The sequence below is a fragment of the Dermacentor andersoni genome, chromosome 2 (assembly GCF_023375885.2).
Source record: "Dermacentor andersoni chromosome 2, qqDerAnde1_hic_scaffold, whole genome shotgun sequence".
NCBI classification, from domain to species: Eukaryota; Metazoa; Arthropoda; class Arachnida; order Ixodida; family Ixodidae; genus Dermacentor; species Dermacentor andersoni.
Genome location: NC_092815.1, coordinates 177205539 through 177227857, shown reverse-complemented (window position 1 = coordinate 177227857; position 22319 = coordinate 177205539). Strand labels below are relative to the sequence as shown.

Genomic DNA, 22319 nt, shown 5'->3' with positions numbered 1-22319 from the left:
AAAACCAGTTGGTAGTTGGTGCTTGTCACTTATCTTGCACTAGTTTCTTGCACCTCATTCCTTGAATTTTCACCGCTGTGAAGAATTTTAGTCAATCGTTCAAAGTATATCTTAATCACTTTCCAACGTCACCTCTGGGAAGATTGCAGGTATGTGTTGATATTCCGGGCCATACCACGTTAAGGCACTAGTATGGGCCTTCCAAGAGGCAGTGTAACTACATTGGAAAAAATACCAAAACACAAAGTACCGCTTATCACATTTCATTTTATTACAACGAATACAATGACATGATGAAATACAGTTATGTGATATTGGTTAGCCGAAACCTTTATTCTACGTATATACATTTGCACTAATATATTGAAAGCATCACCACAGCTTTGTGCACAGCGAAGTGCAAATGCCAAATGCACTCTCTAGATGCTCAAAAATGCGTAAAATACCTTTGGCCTCTAGGACTTGAGCATTCAAGCAACCAAGCATTGCAGCACCCTGAACTGACCTTAGTGTGTACTCTGAGGAGCATTAAATACATTGCCAAGCATTGTAAATATGTATGCCAAAGAATATTTGCATTCAGCGGAAACATGCAGCACATTGATCTTGCATCACTAAATGGGTGCCACCTGTATTTGCACTTTTATTTACTTTGGAGTGGTTGCTAAAGCTAGGCAAGGCCACCTTTTTGTACATACACTGGTTGGCAGATATAATAGATGAAATTGTGCAGCAGGTGTCGAAGGATACAAAGACTGTGCAAGACCAACAGCTTAGTCCCCACAGGACATGCTGGATCACAGTGCTTCATAAAATGCAACAGAAACACGGCCATGCTCAAACCATCTCTCAGCCTAGACAGCTTTGCAAACAAAGAAACACAGTCGCTCGACCCACCCTAGTGGTATATTTGTACGCAACAATTCTTCTGTGACAGGTGAGCAAACTAGTGCAAGGTACAATACAATCTATGTGTAAAGTACAGACAAATAACATATTTCGAACTACTGAAACCACTTGGACTTCATTCAATAAAACTGGAGCTCTAGATCTACAAAGGACAATAGTCAATGCAGGTTTCCACCTGTTGTACCAACATCAAAGTCTGCTAGTGGCGTAGGCAGGTCACTGCCAGCATTAATTGCACAAAAGCAGTTGCACATGAAGCTGAGAAAATGTGACTATAACATAGACAACTTTTATTTGTGCAGCCACCTATAGTGAAAATTACGAAGAGCTTGTAGAATGCCACCAATGTGTCCAAATTTGAGAGAACTGCCACTGACAGTTATTTGCTAAGGCTTAGTCAACACTATGGCTGTCGGCTTTAAGCACAAGCACTCAGCAGTAGCACAATGTTCACAGCTATTTGCTTGACTGCTGCATTGCAATACAGTTTGTAACAACATGCTACTTGGCTTTCTTAGTAACCTTTTCCATGGTGACATGACTGGTTCAAGACACTTTTTGACACCTATGCAATCAAACAGTTGGCATGTGGGTTCTGAAGCATTGACTGCTGCTGCTTTAAAACACATGCCAACGTATCATAAACTTGTCTTCAATGCTTCTGCCTAACATGGGCAACTTAGCGTGCGACCACTGTCAAAAGCTTCAAAGCTAGGACATAACATTTCAGTATACAAAGAAATAACTCATGGGAGGGCCACAATATGTAATCACCAGCAATCCTTACAGGTGGTATATGTGCCTAGAGCATATAAAAGGAAGCTGCCTTTCCAACTTTTATATGCAGCTACAAAACAAAGTGCCAATAAACAAGGAACATAAAAATGCAAATGCCAAGGCTACACACAACTAATAATTGTTTGCTGATAGTTGTGAGTAGCGCCAGCATTTTCATTTCTATGTGCCTTGTTTGCTGCCACTTTTTTCTGAACATGAATTGTATACCAACTTGCACAGGTTTCAGTTCTTTCTCACTTCTATGTCTCCGCACTAACAAACAAGTGGCAAACACTACACACCATTCTGTATTCACTTTTTCTTCTTATCACAATGGCAGACTTTGCCCCCAAAGGTACTGACGGAGGTGATGCACGTTCTTACATTAGTTCATATTTTTCTAGTTCTGTCAAAGACAGTTGTGCATGTGTTTTAACTTTCGTTACAGCAGATAGCATCGTCTAGAATAGTAACTTACATAGTGCACATGCAGTACCTTCTCGACGTGGCACAAACTTTAAGAAGAACCCCTGCAGCATAGTACTGGCGAATCACTCCCGCAAATCACACACTGCAACTGGCATGAAGGCTTTGCCAATGTCAGTGGTGAGAGTGCCACAATTACTAACTTTGCCTCAATCATTGTAGCCTCTATGAGCCAATGTAGTGCTCACTTCCCGCTTAATTAAACAAAGGCCAGCAGTGCGAGCTCCTAAACCATATTTAATGCATGCTAAGTACTTGGAGCAAAAGCATTTGAAGCCATTTACGCCATGCAAACTTTTGCATTTGGCTGATCTTCTAAAGGAACCTTTCAACACATATGACCACACTAGCTGATGGTCACACGATCTGGCAAAAGCTCTCCCATCAATAGAACTAAATAGCTGGCTCATGGCAACTTCCAGCATTAGCTATAAGCGTAGCCTGACAGCACCACAAACGACACATTTTGAAGGTATCCACAAAGCCTACACCTGGCGTTCTTTGGCCATCCATGATGCTTACGCCAATAAAACCATTTACCATCATCATCAAAGCCTACACAAGTTCCTTTATTTGTTCAAGATGCATGTCTAGCTTGACAAAAGACAGTGACTCAACTTTTATCAGCACACCTCAAAAGGTGACAATGTTTGTGGACACTTAAGCGCTAACTTCTGCCTTTGGTTGAACTTGTAAAATATATTCACTCAAAACCATTCAAATGCACACTGAACACTGGAGCAAAATGCTGGGATACACCTCCCCATCAGCAACAGACTACGTGGCTGACTCGAGCGTATTGCCAATATCTGCAATGAGCATAAACAGTCGCTCAGTGATGTCAGGTTTGCCCCAGATGTTCTTCCAGCCAGCAGTCCTTTGTACAGCCACCAAATGGTCTGCAATAAAGCGCGCAATGCTCTGCGAAAGCTCGGCATCACTGTACATGTTAGAGAGGACAAACGCATCGGCCGCCCTCTCCACAGTCAGGTTCGAACCCAAGTAGTCTCCACATAGAGTCTTCAGTTCACTCATGGAGTACTTGTCTGCAGCCACATACAAGTCTTCAGCAACCTTGTCCAGGTTTGGAACTTCACCCGTGTAGATAAAGAGCAGCATCTCACGCATGGCATCAAAGGACTGGTCTGGCAGGTGAATTACCTGTTGCAATTTTACAGATGGTTGTTATTGAAGAAAATGAGTCAAAAAACATTCCAATTTCTTAATAAGGCTTACAGAAAGGCTAGTTGGTCTTCCACATTCGAGTAAATTGCACTACACAGGTTATTGCAAAACAATACAAATGGCAGACTGAACAAGACATGAAACGAACAGTGCAAACTAGGTACCGATTGAAGTTTATTCTTTGAACAGAGTACAAAGTTTTGAGTACATTGGGCCTTTGTAACCCTCGCTCACTCCCTCTGAGAAAGTACTTTCTTTTGTGCCCCTTATGCTCATTATACATGGGATCCCTGCAGCGGCCATATGACCAGGGCATTGGTAATGAATTGTCAATAAGAACAGCCAGCAAATATACCTGTATTCACTCTTCTGTATTGATTTTGGTCATGAGGCCCTTTTTGTATTTTCTCCTCCAGTCTTGTTCTCTTTCACATGTGCACATACATTATAGGTATGCTTCATTTCAAAGTATAAACTTAGGATGGTAGTCTGCGCAGTTCGTTTTGTACCTTGTTCAGTCTACCTTTGTTTCGTTTTTCAGAAACCTGTGCAGCACAATTTGCTCGGATATTGAATTTCTGCTTTACTGCAGCCTTGGCTGCCCACTCAATGAAAGTAACAAAGAGGGATCTCCAAGCAGGAAACACTTTCATTTCATAAAGCCCTCATCATATGCCTGGTGTCACCAAATCAACAGGATGCCAATCAATGTTGGTGGCCAGCAGCAGCTTGTGTTAGCTTTATCCTTGTACGCGGCTTATTGACATCAAGAAGCAGCACATGCGGCTTCTGACTTTCACCATAACACTATAGTAGGCGATCAGAAGAATATAGAAGCTGCTAACATAATCAATGGTGTCACTACAACAGGGTCACCCGGTCCAACACTGCATTGATTTCATTGGATGTGAGGGCGTGGCAGCTCTGCCAGACCTGGTCTCCGTGGGATAGTTTATAGGTTCTGTACACTTTCAAAACTATTAAAATAGATCTTTTGCAATGGTTAGTGAGAGCAAACAATTGAAGCTCGTTATTTCAATGGCAACCTACGAGTTTCTCACATGCATTTGCCAAAAAGTAAATGTTACACTGAGCTCTTTCCTGCAGTGCTTGAGGAAGGCTTCTTCGGAAAATCAATTGCAGATACATTGCGGTGCATTTTTAAGAATTAATATCTAAGAGCTAAGACAGTTTTACAATTTCTACTAAATGGGCATTATTTTGTAACTGCTTGGCCTTCCCTCTGCAAGAGTAGCATGTGGTCTACAGTAATAGCAAGGGCGGGATCGTGCAAGCATCTCGCTTTGCAAATGTTTGCTTGCGCTCCCATGATTTGCAAGGCACCACGCTTTCGTCACTCATCATCAGGACAGCAAGCAGGAGCACCAATTGAACGCTCCCTGCCCAGCGAAGTAGGAGGCTAAGTGAACATATGAAAAGCAAGATGCTTATGAGTCACCACCCCAGAAATATATAACCCCAGCACACTGCAAGTGTCATGCCACCACAGTCAAACCCACTTATAAGAATATTCAAGTACAAAGAAAATTCCATCATTATAACCCAGTTGCACAAAAAACAACAGACGGGTCAAGCATTAAATGAAATTCTGGGACTTCATGAGACAAAACCACGACAGGACTATGAGGCATGGCGTAGTGGGGGCTCCGGATTAATTTAAACCATTTCGCATTCATTAATGTGCACACAATGCATGGTACACGAGCATTTTATTGTGATAGCAATTATATGGACACTCCAGGTGCATTTCTGCTGTCACCATCACCGTGAGGTTCGGTATGAGTGAACGCGTGCGAGGGTGAGCCGGCAAAAGCGGTTCAATCTCGCGTGCGCAAGCGAGGAACGCAGCCCGGTTGCATGTCCTCTCCTGTGGCGCGCAAGGCAGGGGGGTGAGGTGAGGGAGGAGGGGCACTCTTCTATGGCAGCTGCTACGGTGCCTCAATGTCCTCCTCGCCCACCACTCTGCACAGAGTGGAGACAACTGCAGAATCTACTATGGCATTGATTATGCGAATCATGGACACCATAGTAGACGCTTTGGCAGACGCCATAGGAACGTGTTGCCGGCACTTGTGTGTCTTGAAAGCGATCTGCGACGTGGCTAAAGTGCACACCCGTGCAGGCCTCATTTTCAAAGCAATCTGCGATATTTGCAGAGTGCGCATAGTGCCGGTAGCTTCATATTCGCTGTGCTTTCGATGTTTCGTTCGCACTGAAGCGAGACATGCATCAAGGCCAATTCGCTTGCTGCTGCCCCGATTCCTCACTCCAGATTTTTCACAGCGAGTTTCCACAGTCATCGAGTGAGATGTGTTCATGTTTACCTGTGCATGCACGACACCATGCTGTTTAATTTAGATAAAAGGCATTGACGGGCTAGTTGGTTTGAATCCATGATAGAATGTGTACGTGCGAATCAACAAGGACGTAGAAAGAAGCAGACACACAAAGACAGTGCCGTCTCTGTGTGTTTCTTTATACGTCCTCATTGAGTCCCGCTTACACATTCTATCATTGTTAATTTAGTTAGTAAGTGAATGTTTACAAGTCTATACAGCCTATAAAACTACTATCCCTACTTCGTACAGCTACCTACTAATTTGCTATCACAATTGGTGCTTCGCTTTTCGGGCGGAACTGCGAATTTTTTGCATTTTGCCCCCACCAAAATGCAGCTGCCTCGGTCAGGATTTAATACCGAGCCCTGAGGCTTAGCAGCACAAGGCTAAAGTGAGTATGCCACCATGGCCACCGCCGCATGGTTTCACAGATTGCATAACGTGTTGTAATGCTTACCTGCTCTTGCGACTCTTTTGTGGGATGCGAGAACATGGCGCCAAACACAGGTGACGAAAGCATTAGGACGTCACGATGGGCATAGAGGTTGCGCTGCTGCACCGTCAGCTGCACGTTGCCAAAGCTCTTGTCCTCAAGCAGGCCTGCCAAATTCTTAAGCAGTGGACTGACGGGGATGTCAGTGCGCTTGATGGGTGTGTTGGTGCTGTTCGCAAGGAACTCGACCTCAAACAGAATGCTTAGGGCATCACCGTGGATACACTTATTCTCGCGGTTGTAGAGAAATGCCTTGCAGAGCTCAATGCCCAGGTAGTTGGTGCTGCCACGGTAGAGCGTGTGGAAGCCATTGTGGAAGTACCGCTGCACGGGCCGTCCTGCCTCACCAAGGAGCGTCAGCGTGTACACACAGTTGCGCCCCTGCATCCCGTGGACGGGCACCACACAGATGGACGCGTAGTCCTTTGTAAGGTCCAATCGAAGCTTGAGGCGCACCTGAAAACGAAGAGCCATGATTTTATCATGACACTGCACGCTTTCACCAAGAGACCACTCACAGAAAACGTGCTCCGCAAGCAATAGGCAAAAAGACTTCTCCCCAATTAATTTGTGTCCAGATGTATCAGTTAAATTCAGTGGCCAGCACTTTATTTAGCAAGTTAAAGTGCACCCACACAGATGTATGGCAAGAGTAATTAACAGGAGTCAATAAGCAACCATATAGTACAGATGGTTGCTGGTCAATTAAGAGCAACCTTGCAAGAATACATATTTTGTTAAACTTGTATGAACTAGTTTAAGGTCTTATTAGCAAAAGCATGTAGAAAGTAGTGAATGTGCACACATAGACTAAAGTAGTAGCGAAATTTCTGTGTGCATTGCATGCGACTACAGTCCAACCTCATTATAACACAGTCACATCTTACATTAAAACAATGAATTGTAAGCACATATCTGTTAAACACTGATATTAACAGGCAACATTTTATATTTACCTTATTATATATGATAATTCAATATCTCAATATATTTCATTATATTGAGGTTCGACTGTATCAGGCACACGAAGCCTATGAACTTTTAATATTTGGCTTAACTCCAACAATACCCTTCTTTATTACTTAATCAAATGTAGCACTGCAGCACCAGAATGTACAATGTGTATAAATATCACAGCTCTATAGTTAAAATAATGTTGTAGTTTAACACATAATGTGAACATGCTTTTGTGTGAACTAGGCCTAAAATTTTGTTGCCATTAGCCTTCAAAGTGTCTTATGTTTTCCCAACCTTTATTCTCACCAAGTGCCATTCTCTTGTGTGCAAGCATGCGGCAGAGTTTCAACAATTTAGACGTTCCTTTGACCCATGACTGCCATTGTTACGGTGCACCACTTTTCAGTTGTGAACAACATTACATGTATCAGATAGTGTAAATAAGCTACAGGAATAAGACCTTATCAAACAGACTCGATGTAGCCCTTACATTTTGTGGCGGACGAGAGATCAGAGAATTAAGTTGCATTTATGAGGAGTCTCAATTACCGAAAGAATGAGCTCAGGAGTACACAAGATGCTCTTATGAAACGGGCAAATACTTTATTGCCAACAGCAGATAAAAGGCGTAGCAGATCATGTTAAAAAGCTTCTTGCAGAATGTCTACTTTCACACTGCCACTGAATAGAGCTATCAACACAAAACATAAATACAACAAGAAAAAGAAGTTATTTATTCAATAATTAGCCATTTTGAATCAACCACTCTCGAAGCCATTGGAAACATCGATCTTTGCCTCCAATGTGAGTGCATTGTGTATCACAATGTCACTGAGATTGATCACTCAATTTAAGTCTTGGTAATATATTTAGTTCCATGTACCCAGAGTTGATAAAAATGTGGTTCTGTGTTACCTTTTTTTTTTTTTTGCATTGTCTTTAATGTAAAACCGACCAACCTGTTGTTTCACCTAAGCAGCAATGTCTTTCAAGGGACTTCCATTTAACAAGATTCTACTGTACCTTGTTTAGAAGTAATAAAATATGTCATGTTCCCAAGTCATTTTTCAAGAAAATTCATATTAGATTCAGAAATTCCACAACTTCAATACCTACAGTGTTGACACATGCAAAAATTTGTCATTAAGCTTTTTTTGCCAGTTCACCACACAACATGAAGGCCATCAGATGAGGCACGCACCATACGTTACAGCTAAATCCTAGTTCTATGACCAGCTATGAAGTGGTTCGACTGTGCATTCACCCCTTGCCCTTTCCCAGAATGGTCAGAAATGCACGTATTGTTGCTTATGGGTCCCATCTGGTGGACTGATGACCAGCTATGAAGTTGTTTTTGTTGTGTACTTACTAATCACATTGCTGTGTTTTCCTGGAACCAGTCGAAATGTGGGTGCAGTCAGCTTATAGGCCCAATCTGGCAGGTTAAGCAACAAAGCTTTCTATGCTAATCTAGTACAATGTTTCTGGACACAACACATCAAGAAGCAACAGTGTTTTTAATCAGTCTTCCTAAAATAATTTACTTTTTGTGGGGTAGGCAAATAAGAGCAGCATTTTCTGTTGCAATAAGCGTCACTCTGTAATTTGTGCTGAATTTCAATGCAGTGATCTAACAGTAGATACTTGTACACCACACATATTCCGAAAAACAGTTCATCCAGTCTTAAAGTAAACGAAAGGCACCTCTTTTCATAACTGACGATTACTACAGTGAGCACAAGGGCCCGTTTGATTAAGACCCCTCGCACTGACGCGACAGTTTATGCTACGACGGGCCACTAGCCGCCGTAAGCTTGGCGTCAGCAAAGCTAACAACAAGAAGCGTGACGTCGACATACAATAATCTACAAACTTTCAACAGTGCTCAGCACAACAATACAATAGAACACGCGTGTTTGCTTTTACCAGTGGCGAGTCCTTTGGGAACTCTTCGCTGAAGAAAGTGCCGCTTTGGAAGAACTGGCATTTGGTGAAGTTTTCGATAGTCCAGTGGTGCGAGATGCATTCGGTGTTTATGCGGCTCGTCGACGAAGTCCGGCAACTCAGCGACGTCTTCGGGGTCGCCGCCGTGGCCCGATCGTGAGCAGGGCCCTGCCCTAGAAACCCGTTCATATAACACTGTCAGCTAGAATATGATTAAAAAACGCGCTGTCCGCTCAACTGCGCATGATGCATAGCAGAGTTATCGTGCTACGCAAGTTTCGTGCTACGCTCTACCGTTGATCTGGATGAAACAAGTAGCGGGCGATGGCTCTACGAGCAGGTTAATATTATGCATCATAATAAATTAGTTATCAGAAGGCAAGGCATCCAAATGCGTTATAAGGAAGGCGCGCAGAAGGAACATAGCAGTAATACAATGTCACTGCGCAGAGCTCGCATGCACACGCTTACCTGCCTCCATTGGTTCGGAGCAAGCTGCAGAAGGGAATGGAAGTATGATGACCGCAGGTGTGTCAGCTCAACTTAAGAAAAAATATGATCACAAGTCATACAGTCAGAAACGGTCGAAAAGCTGTACAGCGCGCATCGTAGGGAGTCAAACTGTGGGTATGAGAGCCAGGGCGATACGACTGGATGCGTACGCTTGAACGCAGAGGGCTGATATTGACGTGCACAAATTTTCAGCGTGTCGGCGCTACATAAATACCACGACACGACCTATAAAAGCACAGACCTTGAGCAAAAAAATAAAAAAAAAATTAGGCACGGCGGCTCTTCCTACTGCAGAGCGTGCTACGCTACTGCTGCTGGAATAGCTGAAGGTACTGTAAGTGGTCAAGTACGGTCCAAGAAGCACGCGAGCAACGCGAGTACATGGGAGAGCGGGAAGCTACTGCAGTGAGCAGCCGCCAATGTCGCTGTTGTCCCATGTGGTGGAGCTTGCGTCAGGAGTGTACACGCAGTTTTTTTCTTGTGTTGCAATGGCTAGCACCTTTCCAATTGCCACAACGCCTCGCTGTAGAAATATGAAAAAAAAAATATTGTTAAGGTCGTATTCTAAGGACGCTCCACAATATCCATAGATTTTTCTCACTTGGGAGTTGACGCCGTGGCCCGATCCTGAAAGGGACTTTACCCTGTCTGCATGCTGACAGATGACTAAACCTCGTATGATTAAACCGCGTACTGCCGCTCATCTGGGCATGTTTCATATATGATTTATTGACACTTGTTATCAGTAATGCGATTGGCGATTCCAAACATTCTGTATTCTCCCACTAATATCGTTCTTTTCTGTCATGCAATCAGTCTGTAGAATTTATTATTTGTTTTATCTTTATTACCTTTGTCAACTAAATTAATAAACTTTCATGACTAAATATATTTTACTGTAAGCTATGGAGGAATGCTGTAAGCTGTATCGTTCTCTCCCGTGTTTTTTTTTTTTTTTTTTTACCAGCACTTCCTTGCCATCTTGCTTATCTCGATCGCTGAGCAGTTAATGCGTCTATTCGCTTTGAAGTAATTGAATTTCAGTTAGAGTGTGCTAGAATAAGGTTGAGTGTGACGAGCGTCAGGGGCCATAGATATGGCTGGGGCGGCGCATGCTTTGCAGCATGGTGTATATGAGTGCTTCGCAGTGAGGCGCGCGATGACGAAAAAGAGTATTGTGGCGGCGCTGCGACCGAAGAGGATTTAAGAGGAAGCTTTAGCACAGAACACCTATACAAACTTAAGCTCGAGCCCAACTCCGACGCGGCCTATTCAAATACATGTTAACCGCAAAAACGCTTTTCTGAGATAACCCACGGACCGATTTTAATGAAATGTGCTGCCTTTGAGAGAGAAAGTTAAGTTCTAGTGACTGTTGGAAGTGGATTTTCGATTTCAGGCCTGTATATTGTTGAAATAATTTTCAAAAATTTGGAAGTTCAAAAAAAGAAAGAAATAGAAGCACGAGGTTTACAAATTAATAGCTCTCCATCAAGAACAGATATCGCGATTCTGTAATCGGCGTTCATTAGATCCTTCAAAGCGGACAAATTCAGTATGTAAATTTATATATTACGTGAATTTTTTTTTTACGTTGTGTACAGGGGTTCTGCAAAAGCTGTATTTCCATGTTACTAAATTTTTTTGAGATTCATGTGCAACATATCAATTTTGTCCGCTTTAGATGTACTCTTAGATCCAATAGACACAACTATGATATCATTTTTCACTGCTGAGTTACACAGAATTTTTGTAAACTTAATAGTTTCGTTCTCTGCAAATTTCCGGTTTTTGCCAAGTTTTAGAAAAAGTGACGACCTAAATCGAAAATTCGAAACGAACAGTCACTACATTTTAAGTTTTCCTTTTAAATGCAACAAACTTCATCAAGTTTGGTGGAGTGGTTGCCGAGAAAAGCGAATTTTCCTTTTATATGCATTTAGATAGGAGCACCCTAGCTAAAGCTTCCTCTTAAAGGGGCCCTGAACCACTTTTTATCGAAGTGAAGAAAGACATTTGAAGTGAAGATAGGCTATTTCAGAACCACTTTGCCGCAAAAAGTACTTCATTGCGTTCAGCAGAAGCGCAGTTATCGGCAATCAAACACGGCCTCAGCTGTGCTCCCCTTCCTCCTCCAATGCCTTGCACTGCGAAGCCTACGGCGGAGACGTCACCGTAGCGCGCAGTTCAAATTTCCGATTTGGTGCCTACGCCGCGCTAAACGTAAGCCAAACGCGGCTGTCCTCAGAGAGCCGCAGTGCGCTTAGCCATAGAGTTTCCTACAAAAATTTTTGTAGGAAACTATCTATGCGCTTAACCACTGGGCTCGTGGCGGCACCTCACGGCGACCGCGGTGTAGCCGAGCGCAGCGACCAATAGCAGCCGTGTATTGGAGTGTGCTTTATGACGAAATAGAGCACACAGAAAAGAGCGAGGATCATAGGGTTTTTGAAACGAGAGCGTTTGAGAGAAAGGTGACTTCGCGCTCCGCTTGCGAGCTCCACGGACCGCGTACGACAGCAGAACTTGGCTGAGACGTTCACAACATCGTATGCTACCCGCGGACTACGTTATTTCACCAAGCCCGAGGGGTGGTTCAGGGCCCCTTTAAAAGGATTGAGCCGCGTTGTGGACCGAACGGCACTCTTCCGCTGAGGCGCCGCGCGTGGAAAAGTATATTGTATAGGAAACTCTATGGGAACGTTGTGCGAGGTCCTGCGAGCGAACTGGATTTAAGGTCCCTGAATAAAACTAAAAGGTAGCGACTATAGAGTGTACTCCAGTGGCAACATGCATTTATATTGCCACCGCCGCTGCTGCGAGGAGGCAGGAGAGAAGGCCTACGTCTCCCAATTGGTCGAGGACCGTCACGTGGTATTTTTCGCGCCATTTTCTCTATTGTTTTCTTTTTTTTCTGCGGTGAGGCTTTCGCAAGGGATTTCACATTTAAGATGTTTCGTGGCTAACCGCGTCATTGAAGAACTCAGTTTTTCTTTTGTTTTAACGCTAACAATGTGGCAGAAGATCCGGTACCGTTGTAAGATGGGAAGAGGACTTGGCACCTTTGAAGGCGCCGCGTCCATGAGCTTACATGTACTCATCAACCCAGCATCATTCGATACATTGACCCCGGTTCCCCCCCTCAACCCGGGTTGACTGGGCGGGGGGCTTTGGTTTGGGCCAACGGTCCTTCCCGGACAAGGGGGCTGTTGTGGTGCAGCAGAACTGAGGGACTGCACTCAACACACAAACAGCCATGCCGGTCTTACAGGACTGACTGACCCTCTGACTGCCTTGATGCCAAAGAGGCCAAGGCATACAACCGTGCATGGAGAGCACCAAAGCCGTCCGCGGTGCAGCGCGACCACCCACGGGTGCGCCACCACCGGTTCCAGCTCTGGTGTCCACTGAGCCAAACAAAACCCCGTAGATCGACTGGCACACACGGCCGAGTCGAGCGAGTACCTTAGGAGCATGCATCATAACTTAATGGATAGAGCTTTCCACCTGACTCATCAAAAATCACTGCAGGGCGGGCCCACACTTAGAGAAACTTCACGCCCAAGCGGTGCCGCTCCCGGGTGAGATGGAACCAGACCTCCTTCCGTGCTTTCGCAAGCACTTCGTGAAGGCCCGGTGCCCGACCCCCGAAAACTGTATCGCGGCGTGCCAACAAAACTTGGTAGGAGCACTCGGCAAGGAGAAGCACGAACTGGTTGACCGCCTGATTAGGCAAAGGGTGCAATAAGCTAACTGTCTGATAAGGAACGCCTGGGAGGTTAAAAAGACTAGCAATCCTACGGAGAAGAGCTGCAGCTGGAAGATCCGGTGTCTGCGCCCAGCGTCGGACGTCGCCTCGGCAAAACTCTCGTTGTAATTCCTAACTACGCATACCCAACCACTTCTCTACCACCAAAGCTGCTCATACCTTGTCTTCATTCTTTACAAAGTTATTCCTGAGAATTTGAAGAACGGCAGCCCACAAACAATTGAAATAAAAAAGAACACAGACCGCGCATATCCTTTATGTTAGCTCTTAGACTGAAATATTAAAAGTGCGAAAGTATAACAGGAGATCGACCCACGCAGGACGCCGCGTTTCTACCAGAAAGCTCACCGAGGCGCAGCCAGCATTTCCCGGTAAACATTATACGGTTACATAAGCTGCAGTTCCTGGGAAGCATGAAAAGCAGTAAGGGGTCTTTGTACGCTATCGCGTTCCACGAAGCTTAAGCGTCCTCCACATTTTTGTTAGGGATTGATTTTAAGAGTACTGGAGGCGCAATTAAAAATGTTCGAACGGAGCATTTCTCTTTGTCGACGGGGTATGGAGCTCAGGCACGGGTAAGCTTATGTACGGGTGCTGTTCTCGGTGCTCGTTCAGATTTGTTTTCCTGATCGCGCTATCGTCAACAGGCGTATGAAGATATGGAGTGCGCAGGCTGTGTTCTGTCATATATCATGCCAGAAACCTAACACGTGTTATTGTTGTAGTACTGGGAGTTCGTAGCTTTGTCAGTCAATGCTTTTGTTAGGCGCTGCAAATATATATTGCGGGGACAAGCTGTATATACCAGTGAGATTTCTCCACTTCGCCGTCACGGCAGGATAAAGTAGTGCACGAGTTTGTCGACTCATATTTACTTGGAACTGTGCAAAGGGAGAAAGAGCTCAGTAATGGAAACCATTTCTGTGTGTAACTTTCGTCCTTGCATACGCTTTGCTCACAAATCAAGTACAGATATTGTGATGTTTACGCTTGAGAGCCAACACCAACAGTTTGTCATAAAAGCGTAGGGCCAGTTTCACTGCATAAAGAGATGCCAGCGTCATTACAAAACTGATAGCGTACGTTTCTACATGACGCGATCGCATTATTCAGGCGAATATGTCACGCGCATTGCGTTCAGTCATCATGGTACTGAGATGATATTGAATTATGAAGCTGTACAAGCTGGACACATGGCAGTCTATTGGGTACACACAAGTACACGCGTACGTACTTCGAGCAGCGCAAACGCATCCGAGTTGTTGAATCGGCAGCTACATGGTGCTGCGCACACGCAAGCGCATTGCTCTTGACGTGTTCCGGCTGAACCTTCATCGCAGCCCTTTTACGCCGGACAGGTGTCTTTAGAAAGCCAAAGAATCTGATCAATGCAATAGAAATAATTCGCGAAGCGGGTTTATCTGTGCAAACCGCGACAGTGTTTTTGCCTACGAGTACTGCACGGCTGTGGACGACATAACGGTCAAACAAAGTTCTGGCATGTACCTGTATATAAACATCGTGCGCATTACGTATACATTATTGGCAATAGAAATAATTCTTATTTTCGTGCTAGTACTCGACACTAAAAGGAATTTGTCCACCAAACTAGCCTCAAATTAAGCCTTCTTCTAACTGGAGGCAGGCAGCCAACCCGCAGCCACAAAACAAGCGCGCAGTTGCACGCAGCAAAAACACAAAAACAACTGCTTCTGTCAGTTTCATATCGTTCCGTCATCACTCCTAGCACAGCACACAGTAATCAAGCTTTAAATACCGTAAAAATTCATGCTCAAATGCGCAACAATTTTTAATGTCGCACCTCGCGTAACGACCAAACTACGAGGGTCTTCTGTGGGCGAGCTGCAAGAGAAAGAGCAAGCTGCGCGAAGGCCAGGAGAAGGAGAGGCCGGGCGAGGAGGAATGTCGCTACCCTTTAGTTTTTTGGAATCATGTATGGAACCATGGAAATTACGCTCTCTCTGTGCTCTTGGAACCATAGAGTTTTAATATAGCGAGAAACTCTATGATTGGGACGACTCTATGGTAGGAAAACCAGCCGGCGCATGCAAATCTCGGAGGCCATAATACGTCTAGACTAAGTGCTACTGTCACGTATAGATGACGCCACATATTTCGTTTTTCTTCCTTTTTTTTGTTTTAGATTTGACACCACGGCGTATTCACTTTTGTGACGTTGTGATTCGCTCGTTTTTGGCGCAGCGGCGTGAAAAAGCAGCATTGGTTGCGGCGCTGCGCGTTCGCTGTGCCGCGTTGAACATTGTAAAGCATGACGATTGAAGTAAACATAAACTTGGACATGCACCCAACGTGCGTGGACCTCGTATTCCCTGACGGTGTACCCAAGGGGGGAAGTGTCCAGCTAAATTTACTCCGCCTTTCGTCCAGGTTTGCGTACGTAAATGAACGCGAGTGTGTTCCCGTCGTCAGGCGGAAGTCAAGCGTACTCGACCAGCGGTATCTCGAAGAGAACATCACGGTGCATGCGTTTCACGAGGACGACGGCCATCCGCTGTGCTTTCTGAAAGCGGCAGCAGCAGGAGCCCGCGATGCGGGAATTCAATACGGTGAAGGGACTGCAGCAGCCGTCACGGACAATGACAAGACCACTTTGTCGCCGCCAGCGGTTCACGAAACGGTTGATGATACAGAAGCAGACGTTGTTGAAGCCGGCAATGACGATGTCGTCGCCGAAGAGGACTTCATGGCGCGGGAAACTACAGTGTGTGGTAAGGCAGAAGTCGCGCCCCGATCGCGTTTACCACAGTCATTTACGTACGTCTGCGGAGTTTGCCTTTTCCAGTCGAAGCACAAGGAAGAAGCCCTGGAACACGTCAAACGTCACGACAGTGTTCCCGACCCTGCTCGCGCTTCCGAGATCAACAAGCCTCCATCGAAGGGGGCAGCCGTGCGCGACAATATCGTCATACCGAAAGTGCTTCGGCCGAAGAAGAAGGTTGCAGTATTCAAGTGCACCGAATGCAGCAAACAGTTCCCGGCCGACGGTCTGTTGCGGATTCACGTACGCATATACCACGGGGGTCCGCTGCAATGCAAACACTGTTCGTCCAAGTTTCGCAGCGAGCAAGAGTTGGACAAGCACATGCAAAGTGACCATCTGGATCGGGCGCCGTACCTGTGCTCGTACTGCGCAAGCGCCTTTTTCAGCGCCGACATGTTGGCGGCGCACGAAGTCAAATGTCCCGTCGCCAGGCAGCAGAGGCAGACAGTCGCCTGCCAGCTGTGCAAGTTCACGACGTCCGAGGCGAGCAGCCTGTGCCAGCACATCCAGGAGGCACACACCGAAAAGGTGATATACACGTGCGAGCCTTGTGGTCACCTCTCACTCGACTTCAGTGTACACCAAGAGCACGTCAAGAGCCACGGACCAGACGGGAAGGCCCTATCACGCAGTCCAGCCCCGACATCTCGTTGCGGAGAGTCCGTACAGTGTCCCTTGTGCAAGAAGGACTTTAAGAACAGCCGAACGCTCAAGGAGCACATAAAGCGCCATCCGAGGTCTGTGAGACACGTGTGTGAGCTTTGTGGTGAGGGAATCACAACAAATGTAGCGCTCATCAAGCACCTGAACCGACACAACAAGGAGGCGGCGCGCAAGTACCAGTGCCTCTTCTGCAGTAAGTGCTTCCAGACGACTTTCAGCGTGAGCCGCCACATGAAGAACATCCACTTGTTTGATCATGAGCACGGTTGTGAGCTCTGCCCGCATAAATTTGCGACAGTCAAGGAGAAGGCGGAGCACATGGCCAAGGCTCACGTGGTAGCTATGCCGAAGGGCAAGCGTGTCCATAAGTGCGCAGACTGCAATTTCGAGACCGAGAGCTTGGGTCGATTTGAAAGGCACAGGGCGTCCCACACAGGTGTTTATCCCTATGAGTGCAGTGAATGCCCTAGGCGTTTTGCAGCCAAGGAGGAGCTCAGCCGACACATGCACATCATCCATCCCAAGGGCCAGCAGAACTGTCCACAGTGTCCAAGGCTCTTCCAGGCAGGATACATTTTATGTGCTAGATCAGGAGTGCTACCCCATGAGCTCTTTTTTGTTTTTGTGCACACAACTGTTGAATTTGTCTTTTGCATTTCCAAGAGTAATGCCTTGGTCGAGAGGGGTTGGTAAAGTCAACAACTGTTAAATGTGGCTTACTTTAAAGGAGCGCTGACATAAATTTTCAAAGTTGTGAACTGCCACATGTTTCTTGTGCATAAAAGGAGTACACTCAACAGGAATGAAAGTTTCAAAACTCTATTTGACACCAAATTTTGTAGTCAGGTGTCATCAACATTATTGTGACATCATGACACGCAACCTACTACTTCCTGTTTACAGGAAGTACTCAGAGACCTGGATTGGGAAGAATTGGGGATAAGAGTTAATGGAGAATACCTTAGTAACTTGTGATTCACTGATGATATTGCCTTGCTTAGTAACTCAAGGGACCAACTGCAATGCATGCTCACTGACCTGGAGAGGCAAAGCCGAAGGGTGGGTCTGAAAATTAATGTGCAGAAAACTAAGGTAATGTTTAACAGTCTCGGAAGAGAACAGCAGTTTACGATAGGTAGCGAGGCACTGGAAGTGGTAAGGGAATACATCTACTTAGGACAGGTAGTGACTGCGGATCCAGATCATGAGACTGATATGATCAGAAGAATAAGAATGGGCTGGGGTGCGTTTGGCCGGCATTCTCAGATCATGAACAGCAGGTTGCCATTATCCCCCAATAGAAAAGTGTATAACAGCTGTGTCTTACCAGTACTCACGTACGGGGCAGAAACCTGGAGCCTTACAAAATGGGTTCTACTTAAATTGAGGACGACGCAATGAGCTATGGAAAGAAGAATGATAGGTGTAACGTTAAGGGAGAAGAAAAGAGCAGATTGGATAAGGGAACAAATGCGAGTTAATGACATCTTAGTCGAAATCAAGACAAAGAAATGGACATGGGCAGGACATGTAATGAGGAGGGAAGATAACCGATGGTCATTAAGGGTTACGGACTGGATTCCAAGGGAAGGGAAGCGTAGCAGGGGGCGGCAGAAAGTTAGGTGGGCGGATGGGATTAAGAAGTTTGCAGGGACAACATGGCCACAATTAGTACATGACAGGGGTAGTTGGAGAAACATGGGAGAGGCCTTTGCCCTGCAGTGGGCGTAACCAGGCTGATGATGATGATGACACGCAGCAAAGTTTGGTGACTTCATCCAGCTATAAGGCTTCGCATGAATGAGATTGTTCGTAAAAAGAAAAAAGATATGCTAAATTAAGAAACAAGTGCTGTGCATCTTTGTTCCGACTACATTCACACATGGCAGCCACATTGATCATGGAAATGGAGTAAGCCAGCGTACCTTGTGCAAGCTTATTGTGCCAGTCTGCCATGTCGGGAAAACAAGAGATCCGAAAAACATTCACAGATAAGATAAGCTTAGTAATGCCGTCTCACATAAACAAAATCTGCCATACATCTTGTTTTAACCAAGTTTTGTGTAGATGGCACAACCAGTCTACAGAAGTATCACGTTTGCAAACTATCTCTGGAAAGGCAGGAAATGTGCATTGACGGTCAGATGAACGTACTTGAGATTCACACTTATAGACTTAAAGGGACACTAAAAGCAAACATTAAGTCACTCTAAAGTAATGGATTAATGCTTGAGAACATCTAAGGCTTCACTATTATCGCAAACAGGGCTTTAGTAATTGATAAATCGAGGTAAATGGAGGACATGATTTGAGACTCCCTCGGGACATTGAAGTACTAACCTGGTGACATAGGCACTCTTCATTATCATTATGTCACTAGTACTCAACCCTTAATAAAAAGATCGTTGCATTGCATTATAAGATGGAAAAAAATGCTACTTGTCCAGTTCTATTCGATCTTTAGAAAATAGAACTCATTACTGTTACCTTAGACAATGCGGGCAGCTGAAATCTTTATCTTTCTCTTGACTCTGCGTTAGTTTTGTTAACGCTTAAAGCGCTGCTGGTTTTTCTGGCTCACAAAACTTTCATAAACTGCAAGTAGCAGGGAATGCCACATCCTTGTGAGGTTGTGGCATGCCCGAACGGTCCACGCCACTTAACCAAGAGCAGCAGCTGCAGTGGTGAATCCAACCCGCTTTCTCTTAGCTTGGTTTCTGCATGGCCGCACATTTGCATTCTGCATTAAAAAAACGTAGCGTTGTCTGTCGGGCACCATTTTACTCACCAACAGCAATAAAGGGCGATGGTGGCGCACGTAACGTCAACACTCCCCGCACGGGGGTGTTATTTAAATTGCACGGAAGGTATGCGGACTCTTCAGACATGATTTTCTCTTAAAACTAAATCTTTTCTTAGCATGAAACAAGCGCTGGAACATTTCTGGAATGTTATTTAATCTGTACACATTGACTTAGTATTTGCCTTTTAAGAGAAAGGCTTGGAAATAATGAAATTCAATAGTTCGTTTGGGAATTTCATGTGATGCTCTCTAATAACCTGCATTTCAGTCATTACATACATAAAAATGTAAAAGCAAAGGCTGGTGTCAGAATTTTTCCTTTGATACCGTGCAATTTGCATGTCATCTCCACAGGACCAACTGGAATTTGACACGCATCTGCAGTTGCACCAGGATGGCCAATCACATCCATGCGAAGAGTGCGGCCACCACTTTGAGAACGCGCAGGCACTTCTCGAGCACCGCAACAAGCGACACGACCTGAACCTGCCTTACGAGTGCCGCCTCTGCCACCAACGTTTTTGCAACATTGGCCAGCGGGTGACACATGTCCGCAAGTGAGCACTCGACCATTTCATGCAGCCATGTTCTCAAGCAGAAACTATTGCAGCTAAATCTTGCAGCAGTATCGCACCTGACACAAGAATACCTTAGTTATATTCGGTATTTGTTAAAGCGCTTCTCACCAGGACCCATTGCAAATTGTGGTTATACACTAGAGCTTGTAAATTGCCTTAGGGGGAGTGTTTTGCAGCCAGAATGTATTTAATTGGTTAATTAATAGGTGAGTATAATGAATTGAATTCATACATCACCATGCTATCATCGGGAAGCAAGCTTCACAACCAACATAGACACATTCTGCTCTGAATAGCATCCGCAAGCGACATTCCACCCCGGTATTCTATCGTACCATTGCCGAGGAACCACGTCACGTTTGTGTCACAAGCCCTGCATCCGCATTTCTCTTTCTTTTCTTCTTTTTATCTTTTCGTTGTAGAATGCACTTCCAGTGGCCATCTTTAGATTGATTTCACTATATCCGAAAGGTCATTACATCCTTGTTTGTTATATTTAGGTTTGACTGTAGTACCTGTTTCCATTACTTCCAGTGCAGTGAGAAAGCACTGCCAGAAAAAATGGAACAAATGCTCAATTTACTGGCTGCAAATTTCTTGGGAATCGCTGCTATGTATTCACCATAGCAAAAGGACGAATGATTGCTTACACATCCTTGCTTGATTGCTTTCAGGGATCCCTTGTTTAGCGTGCACTCACTGGCTAAGCCAGGGCAAACATGACGAGACAGGCTTAAATGTAGTACTAATCAACAATGGGCAAATAAGAGATGCCACAGGTTGAAGATGTCTCGGCAAGGGAACTTGTCTTCATCAGGGTATGCGACTTTGTTTTTGCCGTGGTGAAGACTAGTCCCCCTGTTGAAACATTGGCTCCAGGCTGAGGCTTCACTGTGACCACTTTGTCTTGCTTGGCACTTAAAGGGCCCCTAAACCACTGAGCTTGTAGGCGAGCTAGTGATTTCTTTCTCACCTGCACTACCTGCTTCACAGATGCTCTCTCTTCTTCGCTGCATACTTCTCTAGGAGATGCATCATGTTAACCCAAATGTCAGATTGGCGCTCATTTTTTCTTTTTTTTGGAAATTCCACTTACTTCCAGTTACCAATAGCCTGTGCTTTCTGGCGACATGTGGTAGCCCCTACACTTGTGGTGCAAAACATGCTACACGAGGTGCAATCACTTGATTGCGCATGACAGGCAAGAGAGACGAAAAGGAAGAGTGGGCGTGCAACTGTGTGGCAAACGTGTGCTAGCAAATGGATTGTAACTGACGTCCCTCACAGATAAACCAATCTAAAGCCCCTCCATACACGTTTCCGCCGACCAGGTTAAGTACCGCCAACCTACCCTCCTTCTCCACGCTCCTCTCCCACTCACCCCCTTAGCTTCCGGCGTCAAGCGGAAATTACGTAGCTGCAGCTTCCTGTTCCGAGTGGAAGTGACGGTATTTTTTTTTTTTTAGCGTTGTTTACTTTCGTGTCGATGGAGAGGCTTTAATTGCACCAGCTGCGGTTTAAACTGTGAATGTGATTCCAAGAACCCCCGCCTATTGTAATCCACGATCTGATCGTGTTCGCTGCTTCGCGTCAACCTGCGACAGGTTGTGCCACGAGAGACAACGTACAGTGGAATGTAGTGTCTGTGCGCTTGGAGACCACTGCCGTTTTTCTTGCATTTGGAAAACAGCGACCGCAAACTACTACTTCAGCGGAATACAACAGCTTGTCCCCTTCGCATTCTTCTCATGGTGACTGCCACAGCTCTACTAAGCACGCGCGGGCGTCTCACCATCATCATGTAACAGCAGTCAAAGCGGAAATTCCTGCAGCGCAACTCCAGGAAGTGCAAACGCCGGAACCGGAAATGCCGGAACTGGATTTGGTGTGAGGGGAAAAGGCGGCGCACAACAAAGGTTGTCGCTTCTTAAGAAAGCGGCGGTGACGCGTGGATGGAGGGGCTTTAAACCAATCGACAGCTCTTTACCCTGGTGATATCATGTGAATGAGAATTATTGGCTTCCATGTGGCACCCAGCACTGCCATACAGTAAAGGCTCGTTAATTCACTACTCGTTAA

The 22319-nt window shown here is 45.3% G+C and overlaps 2 protein-coding genes across 3 annotated transcripts in view; one reads left to right on the top strand and one right to left on the bottom strand.

Annotated features, from left to right (window-relative positions):
• Positions 1 to 247: 247 nt before the first annotated feature.
• Positions 248 to 10966, bottom strand: LOC126540394 (speckle-type POZ protein-like). Its single transcript, XM_050187206.3, has 4 exons — positions 9583 to 10966; positions 9094 to 9284; positions 6175 to 6666; positions 248 to 3333 (listed from the first exon to the last, which is right to left on the bottom strand). The coding sequence occupies exons 1-4, from the start codon at positions 9590 to 9592 to the stop codon at positions 2950 to 2952; spliced, it is 1077 nt and encodes a 358-aa protein (XP_050043163.1). The 5' UTR covers positions 9593 to 10966; the 3' UTR covers positions 248 to 2949.
• A 4319-nt stretch (positions 10967 to 15285) lies between these two features.
• The window catches only part of LOC126540389 (uncharacterized), a 31361-nt gene continuing 24327 nt past the window's right edge, over positions 15286 to 22319 (top strand). For both annotated transcript variants that reach the window (XM_055076005.2, XM_050187192.3), the window contains exons 1-2: positions 15286 to 17423; positions 20017 to 20219. In XM_055076005.2, the coding sequence (XP_054931980.2) occupies positions 15684 to 17423; positions 20017 to 20219 (1943 nt within the window). In that variant the 5' untranslated portion in view covers positions 15286 to 15683. The remainder of the gene's footprint in view (positions 17424 to 20016; positions 20220 to 22319) is intronic.

Excerpts from the sequence above, each read along its gene's own strand:
- LOC126540394 (XM_050187206.3), bottom strand. Across the intron at positions 6,667-9,093 it reads TCCCAAAGGACTCGCCACTG|GTGCGCCTCAAGCTTCGATT; the intron begins GTAAAAGCAAAC and ends CTTCGTTTTCAG. Across the intron at positions 3,334-6,174 it reads CAAAAGAGTCGCAAGAGCAG|GTAATTCACCTGCCAGACCA; the intron begins GTAAGCATTACA and ends AAATTGCAACAG.